This window comes from Patagioenas fasciata, chromosome W (genome assembly GCF_037038585.1).
Source record: "Patagioenas fasciata isolate bPatFas1 chromosome W, bPatFas1.hap1, whole genome shotgun sequence".
Classification (NCBI taxonomy): domain Eukaryota; kingdom Metazoa; phylum Chordata; class Aves; order Columbiformes; family Columbidae; genus Patagioenas; species Patagioenas fasciata.
Window position 1 is genome coordinate 62,498,217 of NC_092559.1, and position 23,768 is coordinate 62,521,984.

Consider the following 23,768-nt stretch of genomic DNA (forward strand, 5'->3'; position numbering starts at 1 on the left):
ATCTACCCTGTAAGGAAAGGCTGAGGGAGCTGAGTCTCTTTAGCTTGGAGGAGACTGAGGGGTAACCTCATTAATGTTTACAAATCTATAAAGGGTGAGTGTCACAAGGATGGAGCCAGGCTCTTCTCAGTGATAACCAGTGGTAGGACAAGGGGTAATGGGTTCAAACTGGAACACAAGAGGTTCCACTTAAATTTGAGAAGAAACTTCTTCTCAGTGAGGGTGACAGAGCACTGGAACAGGCTGCCCAGGGAGGTTGTGGAGTCTCCTACTCTGGATACGTTCAAAACCCGTCTGGATACATTCCTGTGTAACCTCATCTAGGTGTTCCTGCTCCAGCCGGGGGATTGGAGTCCATGATCTTTTGAGGTCCCTTTCACTCTCTAATATTCTGTGATTCTGTGATCTCACATATGGGACTTGTTGCCAAGTGTGCTGTCTCTACAGAATTAGGCCTTGGTAGACAGATCATGACAAGGGAGAGACTGCCATGCACTGTAAGCACAACCACCTCTTGCAGTGAGGTTCTCCTCAGCTTGCAATAGTGCTACCCTGTTGCCATCACCTCTAAGGGTACCTGTGGGGCCAGCTTTTAGATTTTGCATATTTTCAGCAGACTGACTAAATAATTTAAGCTCCTCTGTAATACCAATAAGAAAACCAACAAAGTGCTTCACATTGCATCCTTTTTACCCCCATTTCCAGAGTGCAGGCAAGATGACAGTACTTCTGCATTATGCTTTTCTTTTGCCACCAGCAGCTACTACGAGACAGGGCAGCCAGGAGCACAAGCACCCGCAGCCTCCAGAAACAAACAGCCCCTAACCACGCCTTCCCCCACACCACCACCACTTTCTGTCTCGCAGTCTCTTGCACTCCTATTCTATGTCCCCAGCAGCAAACTGCCCCACAACCCTCACACCCCAATCTACTGCACCTCATACCAGCCCCTGCCCACCTCATGCCCCCATCCATGCCATCCCCCTTCTGCTCGCCGAAGACAATTTCAAGAGCACCTGCCGCAACAGGGTATTTTCCTAAAAGCACCGTTTCGGGTTTTTAAAATTAATTCACATACATCTATATATTCTCTCATCGCTCAGAGCCGCAAAGAGAGGAAAGGAACCACGACACCTGACGTGGCCGGTGGTGGCGGGGGAAGCACTTCTGGTCTGCGCCCCGCGCCGTGGGCGTGACCTCGCCGGCAAAAAGGGCGGAGCACGCTGCCGCCATTTTCTAGAGAGAGCAACCGTCTTTTGTGTGTTTCAGTTTTATTAGGAGGTGCTGCTCTCTGCCACTGCTGTCATGCTCTCCGTTCGTGTGGCTGCCGCCCTCGCTCGCTTCTTGCCATGGCAGGCCGGCCTGGTGAGCGCTCTTTCTTCTCCCTGGGCGGGGGAGTGGGGGGTTCGGGTGGGTGTCGCCGCCATCTTGGAGGCCGTGGTGACATTGAGGGACCGTGGCCTCCCGCTCTCGAGAATATGTGGCTATGTGTAAGGGGGGCTCACTTCAGCGCTGAGTAACAGCAGGGCCCGACCACCTGTTGAGCAGTGGGAGTGCCCTCACCTGAGGGGTGGGGGTGGGGTCTAGGAGACGGCGTGTCTTTCCTCGGGAATGCGGATATGCACTGTTGGGGTTCAGGTTAATGTCTGAAAGCTGCTATATCCCAGTTAGGGTTAAGAATTTTCCAGGTGGCATTTTTATCTCGTATTTGTGGGGAGAGCGAGGGTGTGGAGACCTGTCAGGATCTGTTCCTGGCCAGTGTCCCTTGTGAAGGTGAATGGAGGAGAGGCCTGCCCAGGCTTTCAGGGGAATACCATTAACGCTGCTGTGGGGCCATACTATGATAATAATTTAATGCATTCGTTATCCTAGGTTTGTGGCTTTTGTTGAGTATTTTTTGTTTGGTTGTTTGTTTGTTTTTTTGTTGTTGTGTGGGGTTTTTTTTTGTTTTGTTTCTGGTCTTGTATATGTTTTAACCATATTTCAGAAATTCTGCAGTTAGATTTTTCTTAGAAAGATCAACCCTTAGAAAACACAATCTTATTTCTCCCTTGTGTAGTGCCATAAAGGGTACACTGATTTCTTTATTCCCTAAGCTTTTGATGTTCAGAGCAAAGGTGGTGAATGAGAGGGGGATGTTGCTTTGGGAGCTGCTGTGGTGCTGTGATGATGACATCAGTGAAATGCAGAAAAATACAGCAAGTAATTTAGAGCACTCTCTCTTATCATCTGTCTTTGCTTAGTAGTGCTGGACATGATTCCATAACTACAGTGTGTGAATGGAATGCTGTGGAGCTCAACTCAAAACTGAGACACATTAAATATATAAGATTATGAACAAAAATTTCAGTGTGTTATCTCAACATTTTTTGAATGATTGAGAAAATCTCATTGTTACTGAAACAATTTTAGATTTCCAGAAACACCCCGGGTGCAGCGTGTGTTGCTACAAGAAACATCCATGTCTCCAAAGCATGTTTTCAGAAAACTGGTGAGTCTGAGAAAGGTCTTTATATAAAAGAGTGTGTCCTTGAGGATAACTGTTTTTGCTGCCAGCATCTTGGTGTTTAGAGAAGGCAGTGGCACTGCACAGCTGTATTTTTGGTAGTGGTTCATGCACAATTTTTGAAGTGGTTTAGGGTGATTAAACATATTATTAAGAAATAACAGTTTCACGGTGTTACTGTTTTCTAGCTGGGGAAATAATAAGTTATTGCAGGCACATTTCCAAACGAATTGGAGGAAGATGGAGAATACATTTTTATAGTTTATATCGAACAGTTTGCTCCTTAGATGTATTGAGTTCCTCTAAATATATTTGCATCTGGGATTACAAATCAGTTGACAGGATGTTTTGATGCCTTCAGTCTAAGTAAGTGCTCTGCAGGCAGAGCTAGCATGTATGTTTCTTCTGAGCTAAGGTAATCTATTTTATCTAATTGCTTTCTAGAGAGAGAGACTGCAAATAATGTAGGACATACTGAAGGAAACTGATAACTAAACAGCCATCAATGTTTTGATTGAAGCTGGCTTGTAATGATGAGTTGAAGCTGCTTTTATTTGCTGTGAATACAGAAGTTGTTAATTATCTTATGCATCATATGTAAGGAAGAGTGTTGCTTGCTAGACCTTGCGGCATACCTGAGAAAGGGTACCTTGGCTTCTGAATTCAAGACAAACTTATTGAGTTCATACTGTGCCTTAATGTGCTAAATCTGGTTTGAAACATCTCTTTCCAGGTACTGCTGAAGTATCCTCTATTCTTGAGGAACGTATTATGGGAGCTGACACCTCTGCTGAACTTGAGGAGACAGGCCGTGTGCTTTCAATTGGTGATGGTATTGCCCGTGTGTACGGCCTAAGAAATGTCCAAGCAGAAGAAATGGTTGAGTTCTCTTCTGGACTGAAGGTAAGCTTTCACTGAAGCAGCTTGTTTAGCCTAGAAATATAAAGAAGACTTTTTTTAAGGAGAACATGAGACTATGCTTGGAGGTACCCATATGGACCTTTTACAGACTTGAAGTTTTTTTCTTCTCATTAACTTCGGTTGAAATCCGATACTAGCACGCAGTTTCCGAAGTCAGCTGATCGGAGCCAGCTCGGCCAGTGCCGATTGAGTGAAATCTTGAGGTACAGAGAAGCTTTTTTTTAATTTATTTTTTTGATCCCTGTGGTTTTGATTTCGAGACCTGGAAGCCCCCAGCAGCCCTTGCGAGAGCAGCTGACATGGTGTGGGCGTTACCACGGTGACAGCGATCACAGCCCCAGCCCCCTCACCTTGAAAAAGCCTCTGAGAGGGCAGTGATGAGTGGTGCTGGGAGGGGCAACCAGCTTGTGAAGTCGCAGGTGAGTACCACCCATACTGTGCTGCAGCAGTGGGTGTGGTAGCTCGTGCAGTAGGGCACAGAGGTGGTCCCTCCTTGCTTGTTAGACCCTCTCACCTACTGCCAGTGTCCCAGACTGCTGCCGACCATGGTCTCCTCCAGAAAGAGAGCTTGTCTCAAAAAGACTGCAGCAACTGTTGCGCCTGAGATGGACAAACGACATAGACCAAGTTCTTCCAGGATGAAAGTAGTAGATGCCATTTATTGCCACAAGTGCATTTTTATACAGTTTTACCAATTCATGTGTCTTTTCACTATTGGTTACAAGTTACAGCAGTAACATCTCCTTGGCTATTTTTGCTATTATCGATGTTACTCTTCTACTCCCTTCTCTCTCACGGGTACATCCTTAATATCTCCGGATACTCCTTTACTCCCATCTTTCTCATGGGTAGGCCTTCATATCTTCAAGGCTAATTTCTGTTCCCATGCCCTCCATCAGGGGATCCAAGGACCCACAGTAGTCCCCCACAATTCCCCGTTTTTGTATTTGTGCTAAAAAAATTGCCTTCATTGTCTGCTGCAGGGCCCTTTGCAGCAGAGAAATCATGCATGGCAACATTAGTAACACAACCACAACAATCATCAAAACAGTCAGTCCCGTTTTCACTACTGATAACAACCATCCTAAAAACCCCCAACCACTAAGCAGTTTATTTAATGAATCCCATCAAAATCTTCACACCTGTGTCCTTGAGCTAATAACAAAGTCTATTGCGGCTCTGTTCTGCAGTGTAGCATGTCTTACAGAATCTACATCTAACAAAAGTCCACTTAAAGCCTTAGAAGTTCTGTTAGTTTGCTTAACTAGCCAGCATCCTAATTTTTCTCAAGTATTTAAAGCTTTAGCTGTGCCAACACCAGGTACAAGAGATCCTAAAACCCTTAACCCTGATCCCCAAAGATGTACATTATCATCACATTTTGACTCATATACATGCAAAAAGTGTTTTTCCCCGTCTTGCTCTTCTGTGATCTATTATCATAGATACATTGGGTGTTAAGAGAGTTAATCGTCCCAAAATACACAGTCCTCCAACAGCATTAGAAGGAATTCCGGGCTAGGCTATATCTCCACGGATCAAGAATACACCATACAGGAGGTTTTGGGGTCGCTGTCCCACATTATCAACGACACCCCTTGGATTCTTCTGCGAGGCATTGCACCAACGAGTTTCATTTCTGTAGTTGTCAAGGGTAGCATTAACATTTTGCAGTTTTATCCATTCATGTTCACATATATTGTCCTGACACTTTTCACAAACCAGCTGGATACAAGCGTCCATGGGCACAGATCCCAGCAATTCAAGTTCTTGTGGTTCAATATCTGCTTCCGCGAGGCAATTAATCCATAGTGTCATGTTGTTATTATTACAGTTTGTTGCAATGCCTTTGCACCAACTGCTATTTTGAAACAGTTGTGTGATGCTGCTGTAGTCGTCAAGGGGGATGCCAACCAAGCATGTGTGGAACGGGTTTTCTGGAGATGCCATAGCTAGGCATATAGAGTTCTGGTCAGTTGTGTTGGCTAAAGTAATCCACATGTTAGTCTTTGTCTGTGCAGGCATCCAAAACGCAGTAGGTGCAGCAATAGTTGTGAGGAAGATAACACAGGTTTCACATTTTGTGCCGGCAACCATTGCGGCCCTTGATCTGTAAAGACACAAGTATAGCCTCTCCCCCAGGTTATCAATTGAGGTGGCCTTTTCCATTGACCATTAACTAGTGATTTGACCATAACTAATGTAGGTTCTTTCTGATTTAGCATGGTTTTGGGTCATACTTGCAAAGTGTTTCAGCACAGGGCAAATTTGGGCTGCACCACTTAGATATAAGTGATTCATTACATAAAATGCTTTTGACAATTGGGTTTGTGCTGTTTGCCCTACTTCTCCCCCTTTTTGTTTGAAAAAAAAAAAATACAATTCAGAATCAGATGCATTGGACCTTGACTATGTACTCAGAATCACAAATCAAATTTAGAGGTTCCTCCTTAAAAAGCTCTAAGTAATGTAAAGCTGTGCCAAGTTCTGCTAATTGGGTTGAACCTTCAATAATTTTTACAGAATTATGCCAATTGTTATCTTCACGCCAGACCACTACAGCTTTTTGAGACTTCCCAGAACCATCAACAAAATCTGTGCAAGTATGTAGGATCAGACCAAATACAAGTATGCCCTATGACCTGATGTTAAAGACTTGCAGGTTCTGCAGCATTTAGGCATGCCAAAAGCTGTGCTGTTCAGAAAACCAGCTAGTGCAATTTACAAAGACATAGATTACAAACAAAAAATCAAAATTAAATTTCACAAATGGTACATATATGACAAAAGGATCATGGCCTATTAAGACTTAAATTCATTCCCTGCATTTTCTTGATCAGAGTGACAATTGGTATATAACAGTTGGTATATCAGTCTGCTAGCAATCTCATCATACTGTCCCGCAGTAGCCACAGGTTATTTCATAGACAAATCTGCAAGTCCAATCGAATGCAGTCAGCCTGTAAGGTTGTCATAAATTTATTCCTCAAAGTTTCAAACTCCATTTTGGCTGTCGTATTTATTGGATATTGTTTTCCCTTACTGGATCGAAGTCCTGTTTCAAATCTATCAGTGTAGTATTTGCTTTATCGAAACATTGGCTGTTAATACTAGTGGAAATACAGCATTCGAAATTTCCTTGGAGATTCCTCACTTGCACAAACAGATCTGCACCATCCAAGCAGCTTCTTGTGGGACATGCAACTAAACAGAATTCTCAGAAAATGTTATTTGAGCTTACAATTTATTTAACAAATCCTAACCCAAGAGAGGTATAGGACTTTCTGGCAACTACAAGAATTCATGTATTAAACCTTTGTTCCAGATTTGGCATTCTATTGGTCTCAAAAAACGACCTTTCTTTCGTTCTCTCCCATGACCTCAAAAACTAGCATGGAGAATTTACTAAGAAGTCTCTTAAAACTAGTTACCACAGAATAAGTCTATTAAAAAAAAAAAAAAAAAAAAAATTGATTTAATTTCCCGGCTCCATTAGAGCTGTGAACCCACTGGTAATGCTTTTAAATTTCACTCTCAGACTCCTTGATGTAGTATTACAGTTCTCTAGCAGTAACATTGCTGGAGGGGGAAATAAAACCTCCCTATCGCCCCCATCTGAGATGGCAGGATCTCCAGCCCAGCATGAAAACAAATCAGTTCGAACTCCACATCAAACCAACCTGGCTGCACTCCACACCCAAATTAGTACCATTCTGACCCAGAGAAGCACTGAGCATTCTGACCCCCAAAAGCTGACCAGTGTGAAAAGACTGACTTCAGCAAGGAGGGAAAATGATGAGCTCTCTCCCCACATGTGTCAAAACCTAGGAAACAAGACAGAAGCAAAAATAAGCAACACTAGCAGCCCCTGATACAAAGCCGAGAAGCAACACAGTGCCACAACAAGGATGGATGACAATACTCCAGAAAAAAAAAGACAGAGTGGGGGGAGTAAAGCCCCCCTTTCTCTGCTTAGCAGCGGGCAACCAGGTTTTTCCCTTTTTTTTTCTTTGTTCTTTTTCTTCTTGCTGCAGTTCAGATGTACCAAGGCCACGCAGCTGGTGTAATTGCTGGTATGAAGTGGGAGGCTCTGGCAAACTCCTTGGTTACAATGAGCTGAGTTTTATACACAATTCCAATTAGCTCAACAGTTGTTACATTCCTCAGCCCCATTTACCTTTTACAATTTACAGATGTCAAAACACAGTATATTAAGCATCAATGCATTATTCCATTTTCCTAGATTCCAAATCAGTTCATATTCTAGCAACTTTTAAATACAACCTCATACAATAGCAAGTTCATCATAGCATCTTTTTTCTCTCTCTCTTTTTTTTATTTTTTTTTTTTTTTTTTTTTTTTTTTTTTTGCAAACCAGTTTTAACAATTTAAATTCTTTTCTGGTCTCAAAATTACTAGCTAACAATATAAGCAATTATTCTAATGGGCAAGGATGCATCCTAAGGGGGACCAAGGTGGAATTTTAGCAGTGAAAGTTTAGCAGTGGAACCGGTTCCCATTTTGTAATTATCTCCCCAAACAAAATTCTTTTGGTACCAAATAGAAATATGCAAATTAAAATACTGAGCTCAGATATGAAAACCAAATACCAAGTTCAAATATGCAGATAGATCACAGTTACACTAATTTAAGACAATCTCTCATTTTTGAATTGCATCTTTGAACTGCCTACTGCTCAGCCAGACAGAGGTACCGCTGGGTCTCCCTGACAAAACAGGTCAGTGCGCACTGCAGTCCAATCATCACCTGCCCCCCCGCCGCCACAACAAGCTGGACTGTGCAAGGCTTTTAATAGTGTCTCATCTGGGGTGATACAAATGTTATCTCAAAACCAGGATTCTTTACTTGGTGTGCATACAAAAGAGCCAAATTTAGTACATCTAGATGAGACACAGCCTATTACAGAGTTGCGCAAGTCTGGATATTGGAAAAAAGCTAGCATGCTAGAAAGAAAAAAGTTATTACACACAAAATTTTACTATCACATTCACACAGTAAAGAACTAAATTACTCATGGTCTTCTGTATTATCGCAAAATGCACATTTTGAGTCCATGGATTCTCATGATCTAGCAGTCTGTGAACTCCCTATACCATACAACAAAGACCTACCAAAACTGCAACATGCTTAAACAGATACCCACAAAGAAAACAGGTTAATAAGGAAAGCATCTTGCAGACTTCAGCAAGTTTTCTGACCTGTGTGTTATCAGTTAACTCTCTCTCAGCTTGTTGAAGTTCAAACCATTCCGCTTGTAAAACTGTCTGTAATGATCTAATGATCTCTTGTAGAGATTTATTTTGTCCTACTCTTCTCACCTTAAAAACAACATTAATTGCAACAAACTGTTATACTTCAAGGTTCTATCCTTCGGACACTTTTCCCATTCATCTAACTGACACAGCAGCCACTACTGACCATAATATTTCACAAGATCTTCCTTCCTCATATTTCCAAGTGCTTTCCTATGTTCTAACACACCTGCCAATACTGATTTCTTAGGAACACAACTGAAAACAGTTGTTTCCAACCCCATCTTGTAAGTAAAAGCCATGAGAAGAGGGAGGGAGGGGGAGCACAGGGCTGCTTGCAGCGCAAGTGGGAAAAGTAGGGAGAAGGTTTTATGGTGTACTTATACCACAAAGAAGGAATTCTAACAACAACCAGTAAAACAATTAACTCACATTCCTGACAAGATGCTTGATTTTCAGAAAGGCAATACAGAGAAGCACATAATATGTACTGTAAAACCCGCAGATAACACGTTGACAGCAAACATTAGCATTCTCTACTGCTGATTTCAACACTAGTGTGTTCTTAGCTTCTAAGTTTTGAACCTCCTTATTGATGGCCTCTTGAAAATGGTCAATAAATTGCATGTAATTCTCTTTGGGACCCTGATTAATAGTTGTAAATTATTTGGCTGCTTTGTCGGTTTCAGGCACCTTTATCACAGCTTGATATGCAAGGTCCGTTGATTGCCTCAGGGTTTCAGAGACTAATAGCGCCTGTAACTGTGGTGTGCCAATTAGTGTCTCTTCCAAGAGTTGGGGGATACCCACCCCTTTCAACGAATCCCCATCATTCTGTCCTAAATGATCTAGAACTGTTACATTGCATGGGTCTAATTTTGCTTGAGTCTTTCATGGTTTTTATCTGATCTCGGGGCAACACGTACACGTGCTCCTCTTTTGTTTAACTTTTCAAGAAAATGCTGCAAACCCTCATCTTCATCCGAGTCATCAGGTAACACGGACTTGAATGGTGCTGGAGAATCATTAGTAACAGGGGGGTTCGGGATTTGGAACAGTGCACTTTTTTGTTTTTCCAAATCTAGTCCAGGGAAGCCACCCCTCTTCACTGTCTCTGCCTGTTCCTGTTGCTTTTATAATCCTCTTAAAGTCTCTAGCAACAAGTGCCATGTTGTTAACAGTTCAGTTGTTTCTTTGGATCTTTGGGTAGTGCTTTTCCCCATAGTAATGTCCTTCGTAAAGTCAATTGCAGAAGGCTAATACCCTGCTTCTTAAAAAGCAACTTTCATGTAGATAATATAATACCCTCTTCTTTAGATAAGTTCCACCCCTTCCCACCCCCACCGTTCCCGGTAGCTCCGGTAGAAATTATGCATTGTTGTAGAAATTTTTTTTTTCCTTTTTCTGTATGTGTTTATTGTGTGCCCCTGTAAATTGCTCTGTGCTACACCTCACAAGCCCAAATGAACAACTCTGGCTTTGTCAGCCCCAGCAGAAGCAAGTCACGTGAGCGAGGGGGTGGAATGTATGGGAATATAGCAGAAGATTGGTGAGGAGGTTAGTTAAATGTAAATAGGCTTAAGTGACTTGCAGTTGTGGTGTAGAAAAAGCACATACATCACACTAATTGTTTTACTGACCTTGTGTGCTTGATGAGTAGAACCTCTGTGTTAGATAACATAGGCCTGTGAGAAACTCCAGGCACCTTATCACTATGTCTGAGATTCCTGCTTTGTTGTGAGAAAGAGCGAGAGGGTGTGCCTGTCTGAAGCCTCAAATACAGGTTAGCTCAACAGGCCCAGTGATCTTCTAGCAGGGATGAACTGCTGCAGCGCCTGCGTGCACGCTTGTGTTAACTCGGCATGGGAGCTTAGGTGCTACTTCAGAGATCCCTCAGTAGAGGTAACTAAAATAAAACTTGCTCTTTGCTCTGTGTTCCAGTTTGTACCCATTGCCCCTTGTCCTATCATTAGTTGCCACCGAGAAGAGCCTGGCTCCATCCTCCTGACACTCACCCTTTACATATTTATAAACATTAATGAGGTCACCCCTCAGTCTCCTCTTCTCCAAGCTAAAGAGACCCAGCTCCCTCAGCCTTTCCTCACACGGTAGATGCTCCACTCCCTTAATCATCTTTGTGGCTCTGTGGTAGACTCTCTCCAGCAGTTCCCTGTCCTTCTTGAACTGAGAGGCCCAGAACTGGACACAATATTCCAAATGCAGTCTCACCAGGGCAGAGTAGAGGAGGAGGAGAACCTCTCTCGACCTACTAACCACCCCCCTTCTAATACACCCCAGGATGCCATTGGCCTTACTACCCACAAGGGCACAGTGCTGGCTCATGGTCATCCTGCTGTCCACCAGGACCCCCAGGTCCCTTCCCTCTACACTGCTCTCTAATATGTAAATTCCCAACCTATACTGGAACCTGGGGTTGTTCCTGCCCAGATGCAGGACTCTACACTTGCCCTTGTTATATTTCATTAAATTCCCCCCCCAACTCTCCAGCCTGTCCAGGTCTCGCTGAATGGCAGCACAGACTTCTGGTATGTCAGCCACTCCTCCCAGTTTGGTGTCATCAGCTGCCATTTCTCTGTGGCTGAGCTAAGGAAAGATTCCAAGATTAGTGCAAAGAGACTGTTTTACATTCAAGTTCTGATAGCCAGATATCCCTCAGTCCCCCATCTGCTGGGTCAGGCCTCAGATCCACAGTTGGAAAAACAACATTCCTCCTTCAATGGCTTCTTAGACAGAGATTTGAAATACAAAAACTTCAGACACTCAAGATCTTCATAATTTAGCATTTTAAACCAGTTGTAAGCTTATACTTAAAGGTCAGTGAGCTCAGGCTGTTACATAATAGGTAGCAGAGGATGAAGTGGGTGAACACAGACTTTACTCCTGCAAAACCCACCCAGCGACCATCTCTTGCCTGTCTCACAATGTTTAAAGGGGCAAAAAAACAACACAGGGTTATTTCTACTCTTAAACCACAGACACCTGAGCACCAACCAAGCAGAGTGACAATTGCCAGGGCCCAGCATAACTTTCGTCACAAACCCTCGGATGCCTCGCCTATAAGGACTTAAACGGAAGCTCTCAGGAGAGAAGGATGGAGGCTCTGATAACAAACTGGAGCCAACTCCACACTGATACCTTCCACAGCACCCGCCCTGCCCAGCATCCCCTTGCCAGGCTCTGGGCCAGCAGGGAGGAGCCCCTGGGTGGGTGAGGGTCAGCCAGACCCAGCCTAAAGCTGCCCTAGAAAGGGGGCACTGCCACCTCCATGAGCAAAAACCCCGCATCATGAGACCCACAGCCTAGCCCCACTGTTACCCACTGGAGCTTCTCCTCCATGGCATCCTCACCACCTTGAGCCTCCTGCCTCTGTCCTGACTTTTCCTGCACACAGCCACTATGCCACAAGGCCTAATAGGACTTGTATTTTGGTGTCTGTGTAAGGCTGGGCACGCCCACCTGGCCCAGCATGACCCAATTTCCTAGTTTTAAATTCTTGAAACACAGAGAAAATAATAAAAATTCAGTTCAATTAACTAACTGCAGTAAACACTTTTACTAAAGTGGATTTAAATGCTCTAAACATTTTGAAAGAATTTACTTTTACCCATATCCAAAGCTTTTAAGAAAATAGTCTTGAATCAGTAAAATAATTTGATTGAATTTCATTTTTGATGGAATTGTATATTTCACGTACATCATAAGGCAAATTCTAAATAAAGGCATATAAAACCCTTCACCAAAAAGGCATGAATCATATTTTAAGTTCAAGGGTAAAAATTGAAATCTGAATAGTTTGCATATTGTTGTTTACATAAATTAATATAAAAAATGTACTCCTTGTTGGAAAGAACACTGTAAAATGCATATCTTCTGAGTCAAAATCTTCAAACGATTACAAGAAACCACCTTTCTTTAGCAACATACAAAAACTGCAAATGTACAAGACTTAAACAGATATTTTAAATCAATGTGGTTTGTTTTTTTTTTTTTTTTCAGGCAGCTTCATAGCATTTAAAGTCATTAATGAAATAATCAGCACAGGAAACATGCTGATTCCCAAATGGCTGAAGCATCATATTTGATACAACACATGCCAAAATTATTGAGGATTTTTCACTTAACCTTTTAAATTCCCAGAAAGGTCTGCTGTGATCTGTGTTTTACTAACCTCTCTGGATTACCACAGGGACACAATCACACTGTGCCTGAGTTTCAGCACTTTCTCCCTGGCAGACTAAATGACCAGGACGCTCCCCAACCTGGTGCAGCCAACGGACTACTACCCACTGCTGATCTTCCAGACAGATGGGGAGGAAGCTGCATCCTGCAGTCTGAGGGGAATGAAGAAAGATTTCAAGGCCTTGGGACGGATCGTGAAAGAGTCAGGGCTCGAGTGATTTTCTCTTCCCTCGTTCGGTTTTTGGATGACGACATGGGAGGGAATAGAAAAATTCAGTCCATAAATGCTTGCCTACAGGACTGGTGCTACAGGCAGGGCTTTGGATTCTTTGATAACAGCTGGTTTTATAAGACACCAGTGCAGATAGTGATACGTGGGAAAGGTTTATCTCGCAGGGGCAAAAGTATGCTGGGACAGGAATTAGCAGGGCTCATTTGGAGAGCTTTAAACTAGATTTGAAGGGGGATGGGGTTGTAGCTGGGCTTGCATCTCTGGGCCAGCATTCTAGAATTGATGAAGACCAGGAGGCCTCCCACACTCCTAGAGTGAAATCACGGTGCTCAGCTCGCTCCCTGAAATGCCTGTACACCAATGCACGCAGCATGGGGAATAAGCAGGAGGAGTTAGAAACCTGTGTTTGGGCAGGAGATTATGACCTGGTGGCAATTACAGAGACATGGTGGGACAGCTCACACGACTGGAATGTGGTCATGGATGGCTATATCCTTTTCAGGAAAGACAGGTGTCAAGGTTTTGATTGTGGGGTGACAATAAAACCGTGGCAGATGTATAATTAACCACCTGTCCCCCCCTTCCCCCTTCAGCCCCTCCCTCTCCCCCCTTCCCACTAAGGACAGGCGATTGGGAGGGAAAGAAAGACAGAGAGAAGAGAGTTGGAAAAATTAAAAATGTTTTACTAATGCTACTAATAAGAATAGAGAAAATAATACAAAATACAAAAAAACAATCTTGAAAGTCCCAGCAACTGCTCCAGTAGATGAAAGGCTGGCACCCGAAGTCTTGGACTGGACTCTGCAGCCAACCGGAACTGGATTCAGTCTGTCAGTAGGCCTCAGTTCGCAGGGACGACTAGCAAGGTCCTCTCCTAATGTCGACCATAAGGAAAAGGGACGAGATCCTCATGATCTCCCAGTTTTATATGAAGTACTCACGTGAATGGGATGTTATACTCCGTTGGTCAGTTTCTGGTCACCTGTTTCTCGTTGACCCTCTCAAGAGAGATGCATCCGTTCTTACCAATAACCTCGCATTCCATTGCTATGTTTACCAAAACATGTATCTGGTTTTCCAGGAAAATGCAGCTAATATGAAGGCTTTAGCTGACAGGCAAATTCACTGAAAGAGAAACCTGTTTTTTAACAAAACCAGGACAACAGGCCAGCCAGGTGAGGTGGTGGAGTTGCTCTTTACATGAGAGAGCAACTACAGCGTATTGAGTACTGTCCAGGCACGGATGAGGAGCAAGTTGAGAGTCTGTGGGTGAGAATTAAGGGGCAGGCTGGCAGGGGTGGTACTGTTGTGAGCGTCTATTACAGGCCACCAGATCAGGGTGAGGAAGTTGATGAGGCCTTCTACAGGCAGCTGATAGCAGCCTCGTAGTCACAGGCCCTGGTTGTGGTGGGGGATTTTAACTACCCTGATGTTTGCTGGAAGGACTACTCGGCCGGCCAGCCGCAGTCTAGGAGGTTCCTCTAGTGCCTTGATGATAACTTTCTGATGCAAATGGTGGAGGAGCCGACTAGGAGAGGTGCACTGCTGGATCTCATCCTCACTAACAAGGAGGGTCTGGTTGAAGCGGTAAAGGTTGAGGGCTGCCTTGGTTGCAGTGACCATGAAATGGTGGAGTTCAGGATCTCGTGTGGCAGGAACAAAATAGCAAGGGGTAATGGGTTCAAACTGGAGCACAAGAGGTTCCACTTAAATTTGAGAAGAAACTTATTCTCAGTGAGTGTGGATGGGTTTCTATTAGATGGAGATTTGTTAATGAACTATCCAGGCCCAAAGGAATTTCAAGGCCGCCTCAGAAAGCTGAAAACAGGACCTGCCGTGGGAGGGAGGCAGTTCTACAATAACAGGGCCTCAACATGACGTAAATCAACGGACCTATCAGCAGTGAGACTCCAGCGTGTGGACAGCTCGTGAACATAGATGATATCCAATTAGTGAATGCATGATTGGAGCGTGGACGTGTGATCAAAGAATAGTTGCATATATAAGGAGGCTTGTTTCTGTAATAGATGGCTCTAGCGTGATTCACATTGAATCGGAGTGCAGGGTCCTTTATTTGCTCCAACAAGTGAGGGTCACAGAACGCTGCAACAGGCTGCCTAGGGGGGTTGTGGAGTCTTCTTCTCTGGAGACGTTCAAAACCCGCCTGGACACATTCCTGTGTAGCCTCATCTAGGTGTTCCTGCTCCAGCAGGGGGATTGGACTAGATGATCTTTTGAGGTCCCTTCCAATCCCTAACATTCTGTGATTCTCTTTAACCTAACTTCAACTTCTCTTTAACCTAACTTCAACTTCTCACTTTTGTAACTTTAATATGTAGTAACTAGTTGAAATAATACTACAAAAACCCAAACATTCTTTGCATTTGTAACACTGCTCTCAGTATCAATTTCTGATTCTTCGCCAACATTTAAGTTTTGTCTTCATCCAGGAAATATAAGAAGTAGTCTAGCATTGGATTTCTTTTTTTTCAGGCTGGCTTTTCTGTTTACTGCTAATTAATAGATCCTTTGCTCCAAAACAGTGTGCAGTTTGCGGACTTCTTATAGTTCTAAGAGTAGACTAGAGTTAAAAAGCTGTCTGATTGTTCTGAGTGTACTGCAACAGCTCTTCCAGTATTTTTAATAACCTAACTTGCCTTAGGCAGCAAAGAATCCAGTGCTTTTCCCTTGTCCAATTCTTAGGCAAGAGAGAAATGTTGTATTTGAACCCTGCTTATCCTTTCTGGTCTTTTTAGAGAGATAAATGACTGAACGCTAGACTGCTGCAAGTATAATTATGTAGTAAGCTGAAGGCTTAGGCAGGTTCTCTAACCAGTATGGAAGAACATACATGCATTGTACGTAAAAGCAGAACATCAACTATTGTTTCAAATAAGATTGAGGTAGATTATGTCGTGTGTTTTACGCTGTAGAATAATCACATCAGTATTAAACTGTCAAAATTTTAATAAATATCAGTGTGGATTTTCTCAGGATGATGTGATCTTTGTCCTAGGGTATGTCCTTGAATTTGGAGCCTGACAATGTTGGTGTTGTCGTGTTTGGTAATGACAGACTGATCAAGGAAGGGGATGTTGTAAAGAGGACTGGTGCCATTGTGGATGTTCCAGTTGGCGAAGAGCTGCTGGGCCGTGTTGTAGATGCCCTGGGCAATCCAATTGATGGGAAGGTAAGTGTAACTAGGTGTTTACTACCTCTGCTTGTATCTGTGATACAGACTGCAACAGATTGTTTCCTCTCTTTTAAGGGTCCTATTACATCTAAGATGCGTCGAAGAGTTGGCTTAAAGGCCCCTGGGATTATTCCCAGAATCTCTGTGCGTGAACCCATGCAGACTGGTATTAAGGCTGTGGATAGTTTGGTGCCAATTGGTCGTGGCCAGCGTGAGCTGATCATTGGTGATAGGCAGACTGGGTAAGTTAAGTGGCCAAGCTAAAAATGTTTCCTTAAACAGAGACTAGAGTACAGCATGTGCCGATGTACAAAGCTGAACACAAAACTGCGTAGAGGTTGGGAGAACTGTAGGCAGCTTAATTTACCAATCTCTGTGTTACACAGGAAAACTTCAATTGCAATTGACACAATAATCAACCAGAAACGATTTAATGATGGAACAGATGAGAAAAAGAAGCTGTATTGTATCTATGTTGCAATTGGTCAGAAGAGATCTACTGTTGCTCAGCTGGTGAAGAGGCTCACTGATGCAGGTACAGATTTTTTGAAGGTGGTTGAGCCTGCCAACTTATGACATCCTGTTTTCATAATACTGAATACTACTATGACCTCTCCTATCTGCAAGTATAGACAGAGCTCTTATTAAATGAGTGAACTACTTGTTGTTTGGCGGTGCATGTTGTTGGGGTTCTTTGGTGGTATGTTTTTGTTTTGTGTGGTGTGTGTGTTGTGGTGGTTGTGTGTTTGTTTTTTTTGTTTGTTTTTTTTTTTTTTTGTTTGGTTGTTTTTTTTGTTGTTTGTTTGTTGTTTTGTTTTTTTTTTTTTTATGTGGACGAGAAATCTTTCTAGGTATCTGGGGAAAAAAAATCCTTTTTGCTACAATACATTAGAAGACTAGTATGAGGCCCCAAAACTGCTGAATTTGTTGTGTTGGTTTGTTTGTTTGTTTGTTTTGGTTTGGGGTTTGTTTGTTTGTTTGTTTGTTTTTATTTTCAGCAGAGTTGAGAGCTTCATCTTAGCAGTCAGGCAGGCCTGATGACAAGCCACCAGATTACAGGACACCAGATCAGGGTGAGGAAGTAGATGAGGCCTTCTACAGTCAGCTGAGAGCAGCCTCACAATCATAGGCCCTGGTTGTTGTGGGGGATTTTAACCACCCTGATGTTTGCTGGAAGGACTAAGCCAGCCAGCCAGCCAGCCAGCCACAGTCTAGGAGGTTCCTCCAGTGCCTTGACAATAACTTTCTGATGCAAATGATGGAGGAGCCGACTAGAAGAGGTGCACTGCTGGACCTCATCCTCACTAACAAGGAGGGTCTGGTTGAAGTGGTAAATGTTGAGGGCTGCCTTGTTTGCAGTGACCATGAAATAGTGAAGTTCAGAATCTCATGTGGCAGGAACAGAATAGCAAGCAGAATTGTAACCCTGGACTTCAGCTGGGCAAACTTTGGCCTTTTCAAACAATACTAGGGGAAATCCATGGACAAAGCTGCTTCAAGGTAAAGGGGCCCAAGACAGCTGATTAGTATTCAGGGATTGCTTCTACCAAGCTCAAGATCAGAGCATCCCGACACATAGGAAGTCAAGGAAGGGAACCAGGAGACCTGCGTGGTTAAACAGGGAACTGCTGGGCAAGCTCAAGTGGAAGAGGAGAGTTTACAGATCATGGAAGGAGGGGCTGGCCACTTGGGAAGAATATAAGGCTGTTGTCAGAGGATGTAGGGAGGCAACTAGGAAAACTAAGGCCTTCTTAGAATTAAACCTGGCGAGGGGGGTCAAGGACAACAGAAAGAGCTTCTTGAAATACATGGCAGATAAAACTAACACCAGAGGCAATGTAGGCCCACTGATGAATGAGGTGGGTGCCCTGGTGACAGAAGATACAGAGAAGGCAGAGTTACTGAATGCCTTCTTTGTCTCTGTCTACTCTGCTGGAGGCTGTTCTGAAGAGCCCCGTACCCCTGGGGCCCCAGAGGAAGTCAGGACAATGGAGGAGATTTCCTTAGTTGATGAGGCCTGGGTTAGGGAGCAATTAAGCAATCTGGACATCCATAAATCCATGGGTTCTGATGGGATGTACCCACAGGTGCTGAGGGGGATGGCTGAGGTCATTGCTGAACCACTCTCCATCATCTTTGCCAAGTCTTGGGGAACGGGAGAGGTGCCTGAGGACTGGAGGAAAGTAAATGTCACTCCAGTCTTCAAAAAGGGCAAGACGAGGACCCGGGTAACTATAGACCGATCAGCCTCACCTCCATCCCTGGGAAAGTGATGGAACAACTTCTCCTTGGTGCCATCTCAAGGCATATCAAGGATAAGAGGGTCATTAGGGGCAGTCAACATGGCCTCACCAAGGAGAAGTCGTGCTTCACCAAACTCATAGCCTTTTATGAAGACATAATGAGGTGGATGGATGATGGCAGAGCGGTAGATGTGGTCTACCTTGACTTCAGTAAAGCATTTGGCACAGTCTCCCACAGCATCCTCACAGCTGAACTGAGGAAGCATGGTTTGGATGATTGGGTAGTGAGGTGGACTGCGAACTGGCTGAAGGGAAGAAGCCAGAGAGTCGTGGTCAATGGGGCAGAGTCCAGTTGGAGGCCTGTATCTAGTGGAGTGACTCAAGGGTCAGTACTGGGGCCTATATTATTCGATATGTTCATCAATGACTAGGATGAGGGAATAGAGTGCACTCTCAGCAAGTTTGCTGATGACACCAAGCTGGGAGGAGTGGCTGACACGCCAGAAGGCTGTGCTGCCATCCAGCGGGACCTGGACAGGCTGGAGAGTTGGGCAGGGAAAAATTTAATGAAATATAACAAGGGCAAGTGTAGAGTCTTGCATCTGGGCAGGAATAACCCCAGGTTCCAGTATAAGTTGGGGAATGACCTATTAGAGATCACTGTAGGGGAAAGGGACCTGGGGGTCTTGGTGGACAGCAGGATGACCATGAGCCAGCACTGTGCCCTTGTGGCCAAGAAGGCCGATGACATCCTGGGGTGTATTAGAAGGGGGGTGGTTAGTAGGTCGAGAGAGGTTCTCCTCCTCCTCTACTCTGCCCTGGTGAGACTGCATTTGGAATATTGTGTCCAGTTCTGGGCCTCTCAGTTCAAGAAGGACAGGGAACTGCTGGAGAGAGTCCAGCACAGAGCCACAAAGATGATTAAGGGAGTGGAGCATCTACCATGTGAGGAAAGGCTGAGGGAGCTGGGTTTGGTTTGTTTGTTTGTTTGTTTGTTTTTATTTTCAGCAGAGTTGAGAGCTTCATCTTAGCAGTCAGGCAGGCCTGATGACAAGCTATGGCCTACAAGTATTTATGGGACTTTGCATTTGTTTCATATCTATGCAAGTCGGTGTGAATGGTAGTTGCAAGTTTAGTGAAGACACTTTACTGCCCAAACATAGACTTTCTTTTCAGAAACAGTGATCTCGTTGAACAAGGCTGCATATGTGATAGAGCTTGCAAGAGATCAGGCACATCACCTCTTGTCTGGTAGTCAAGCAGAGTCATACCTATCAAGAATTCCCCCACGCATTTTAATAACAATAATTTGTTTGGGACTATGAAATATAGTATCTCCTTGCAGAAACCAGGAAATCACAGACTTGCAGACTGAGCTCCTTCTACAGCCAAAGTGTGTATTAGTGAAAGCTTTAACTTCATTTTAAACAGGAAAGAAGTCTGCAAGTGTTAGACATTAGCTACCATGAACTTGCTCTTGAAATGTCTTGAGTTAGTTGAGCTAACAGATGTGTTAATTTACTACAGTGTTCTTTCCTGTAACAATGTAGTGATGCTGCCTGGGCTTGCTTTAGCAACTAGTACTTCACATGTGTGTTGTATTCGCTGATTACAGGCATGATGAGGTAATATACTCAGTGGTGTGTCTTCAATTCTTTCCAGATGCCATGAAGTACACTATTGTGGTGTCTGCCACAGCATCCGATGCAGCACCCCTTCAGTATCTGGCTCCCTATTCAGGCTGCTCCATGGGGGAATACTTCAGAGACAATGGAAAACATGCGTTAATCATCTACGATGACTTATCCAAACAGGTCAGGAAACGTTTATAGGCCCCATAGTCTGGCATTGGTGTTTGTAGCTGTAAGATCACCTCAGGTTTAGAAACTCAAAGTTTTAAATGAGCTACTGAAGTCTGAGAGCTTTCTTTATACTACACAGGCTGTTGCTTACCGTCAGATGTCTCTACTGCTGCGTCGTCCACCTGGTCGTGAAGCCTACCCAGGTGATGTGTTCTACCTGCACTCTCGCCTGCTGGAGAGAGCAGCCAAAATGAATGATTCCTTTGGAGGTGGCTCTCTGACTGCCTTGCCTGTTATTGAAACTCAGGCTGGTGATGTGTCTGCTTACATTCCAACCAATGTCATCTCTATCACTGATGGACAGGTAGGACTTCTTCATGTGCCAGTATTTCTGTGTGACTTATGGACAGGTCTCTGAGGAGGCTTCCAGGCTTCTGACCAAGATAATAAAACAATTTTCTCCTACAGATTTTCTTGGAAACTGAGTTGTTCTACAAAGGTATCCGTCCAGCCATCAATGTTGGTCTGTCTGTGTCTCGTGTTGGTTCTGCTGCTCAGACTAGGGCTATGAAGCAGGTAAGCATGAAACTGCTGCTCCTCCTCTCACACTAGAGACGAGTAGTGTGTAGGCTTTCCAAACCATTTCACTTTAAAGAGTTGCGAATAGAGAGGGAATAAAGCTTTGGATTCCTTAGCATTATGAAATTATAAAAGAACAAACTTTGGGGATCTTTTTGATATTTCCATTGTCTGCTGAGAGAGGAAGGGAGAAACAAAAATAGTATCTGCATAAAGATGTAAGGCTGTTAAGTTTCAGTATGCTGAACTGGGTGCAGATCTAACTAGAAATAGAGACTGCTCTCAACCCCATGCTTTTAGTCCAGATATGGAATTAGAGAGGTTTTAATATCAAGTGTCACCATTTTAGGGAGGAATAGCACGCTTATGGTAAAAGGCCAAGCAGACAGAATCACAGAATGCTTGGGGTTGGAGGGGACCTCTGGAGATCATCTAGTCCAAGCCACCTGCTAAAGCAAGTTCACCAGAGCAGATCACACAGGAATGTGTTCAGGCAGGTTTTGAACGTCTCCAGAGAAGGAGACCCCACCACCTCTCTGGGCAGCCTGTTCCAGTGCTCTGTCACCTTCAAAGTAAAGAAGTTTCTCCTCTTATTCAGATGGAACCTCCTATACTTCAGTCTGTGTCCGTTGCCTCTCATTCTGTCATTGGGCCCACAAGGGCACATTGTTGACTCATAGTCAACCTGTTGTCCACCAGAACTCACAGGTTCTTTTCAGCAGTGCTGCTTTCCACCAGGTCCACCCCCAACCTGTACTGGTGCCTGGGATTATTCCTCCCCAGGTGCAGGACCCTACACTTGCCTTGGAGTGTCATTAGGTTCTTCTCTGCCCAGCCCTCCAACCTGTCCAGGTCTCACTGAATGCAGCAGACCTTCTGGTGTGTCAGCCCTTCCTCCCAGTTTGGTATCATCAGCAAATTTGCTTGAGGGTGCACTCAGTCTCTTCATCCATGTCATTGATGAACAGGTTGAACAGGACTGGACCGAACACTGACCCCTGGGGCACCCCACTAACTACAGGCCTCAAACCAGACTCTGAGCTCTGCCATCCAACCAGTTCTCAGTCCACCCCACTGTGCACTCATCCAACCCACACTTCCTGTGCTTACCTATGAGGATGTTGTGAGAGACAGTGTCAAAAAGAAATGCATATAATCATCTGTCAGAGCCTTGAGATTCACTTAACTGATGTGCAAGGCAAAGCTGACTTGTGACAATTGTCATCTGAAAATAACCTACAAACTACTAGACTCATTTAAAAAGTGGTCAAACTCAGTCTGACCTGTATCTTGTCTTGTAGGTGGCCGGTACCATGAAGCTGGAATTGGCTCAGTATCGTGAAGTAGCTGCCTTTGCTCAGTTTGGGTCTGATTTGGATACTGCCACACAACAGCTACTGAACCGTGGTGTACGTCTGACAGAGCTTCTCAAACAGGGACAGTATGGTGAGTGTCTTGGACATAACACGTCTGCATTTCCCATTAGTCTCTTGTGCTAACAAGATTTGTCTTTGTGGCAGTATTTACCACGTCCATTTTGTGGACATTGTAAATGCAGACTGACTTGAACTATGTTGTGTATGTGCAGTTGATCTTCAAAGGACTCTGTAGTACTGATGTGTTCTGATGTAGGAGTTACCAATGGCATGACTGCTTTCTTTTATACAGTTCCCATGGCTATTGAGGAACAGGTTGCGGTCATCTATGCTGGTGTAAGAGGTCACTTGGACAAGTTGGAGCCCAGCAAAATCACTAAATTTGAGAATGCTTTCCTAGCTCATGTACTGAGCCAGCACCAGGCCCTCCTTTCCACAATCAGGTATGACAATTTATCTTACTACATCCCAAGGCTGTTGATTTGATGGATGGAGTGCAGATAATGGTCACTGAACTGTTAATTTAGTGTATCCTAGAACATCAGGCCTTAGGCTGCTTGTACCAGAACTGGAGTTTAAATCAGTCTTTCTATTGTTCTTGCACTGCTGTCCAGAGCTCAGCTTCTTGTCTCCAGTCTTTACTTAGGAAATCTAGCTGATGCTTAAAATGATCCCTCCTAATCTGATGTTGAAATCTAGTCAGTTCCCATATTTTTGATAGCTTTAAACTGTTGCATAACTGTAGATTAAGTGCTACTGACTTCCTTCCCTGCTGCTGAGTGGATGGTTGGGGTTTGAGTATTTCTGTAGTCCTGTCCTGTAAACTGATATTAGATTGTTTTGTCATGAGTAAAATCATGTGCCCTCAATCTATGAGGCATAGCTCTATAGAAGAATAGAGCCTTGTTGGACTATGTACCACCATTTTGAAAGTACTTGTTGACAAACTTCAGTTCTTAAACAGGACTTTTTTAGAAGGGATGTTACATTAGTTTCAGTGGTATAACTTCATGCATCAAACAGAAATGTGTTAATTCATTAATAATAATTCATGCTAATTTTGTTAAAAATTGGAAGGTTCATTGTAAAGTTGTTCTTTAGTCAGGGATTGACCGTGTATCTATTCCTGCATCAGAAGTTTAACTAAACTCTTTCAACAGGACAGAAGGGAAGATCTCTGACCAAACAGAAACTAAATTGAAGGAAATAGTCACAACTTTCCTGGCTACTTTTGAAGCATAAAGTCTTAACTGTTTAAACAGACCAGGCTGTTTTTGTGATTCCATGCTCCAACTCCAACAAAGACTTAAAAGTATGTGCAACTTGAATGTAGAGTTTTCAATGAGAATAAAAGTTTCCATGTAAAAAGGCTTGTATATTCTGTTCTAAATTATTGCCTTTCTGGCTGCCTTTAAAACCACAGAGTTAAACTTCCCTGAACAC

General features: G+C 43.8%; 1 protein-coding gene across 1 annotated transcript; it reads left to right on the forward strand.

Moving 5' to 3' along the window:
- Positions 1-1,206: 1,206 nt before the first annotated feature.
- On the forward strand, positions 1,207-23,688 carry LOC136114603 (ATP synthase subunit alpha, mitochondrial-like). The gene is made up of 12 exons (XM_065859994.1): positions 1,207-1,365; positions 2,413-2,491; positions 3,240-3,409; positions 16,149-16,322; positions 16,401-16,567; positions 16,712-16,860; positions 20,231-20,382; positions 20,510-20,734; positions 20,839-20,946; positions 22,251-22,395; positions 22,618-22,768; positions 23,486-23,688. Exons 1-12 carry the CDS (start codon positions 1,306-1,308, stop codon positions 23,565-23,567), a joined length of 1,662 nt encoding a protein of 553 aa, XP_065716066.1. The 5' UTR covers positions 1,207-1,305; the 3' UTR covers positions 23,568-23,688.
- Positions 23,689-23,768: the final 80 nt, after the last annotated feature.

Coding starts and splice junctions, on each gene's coding strand:
- LOC136114603 (XM_065859994.1), top strand. CDS start 1,306: ATGCTCTCCGTTCGTGTGGCTGCCGCCCTCGCTCGCTTCTTGCCATGG. Junction 1,366..2,412: donor TGCCATGGCAGGCCGGCCTG/GTGAGCGCTCTT, acceptor AAACAATTTTAG/ATTTCCAGAAACACCCCGGG. Junction 20,947..22,250: donor AGACTAGGGCTATGAAGCAG/GTAAGCATGAAA, acceptor CTTGTCTTGTAG/GTGGCCGGTACCATGAAGCT.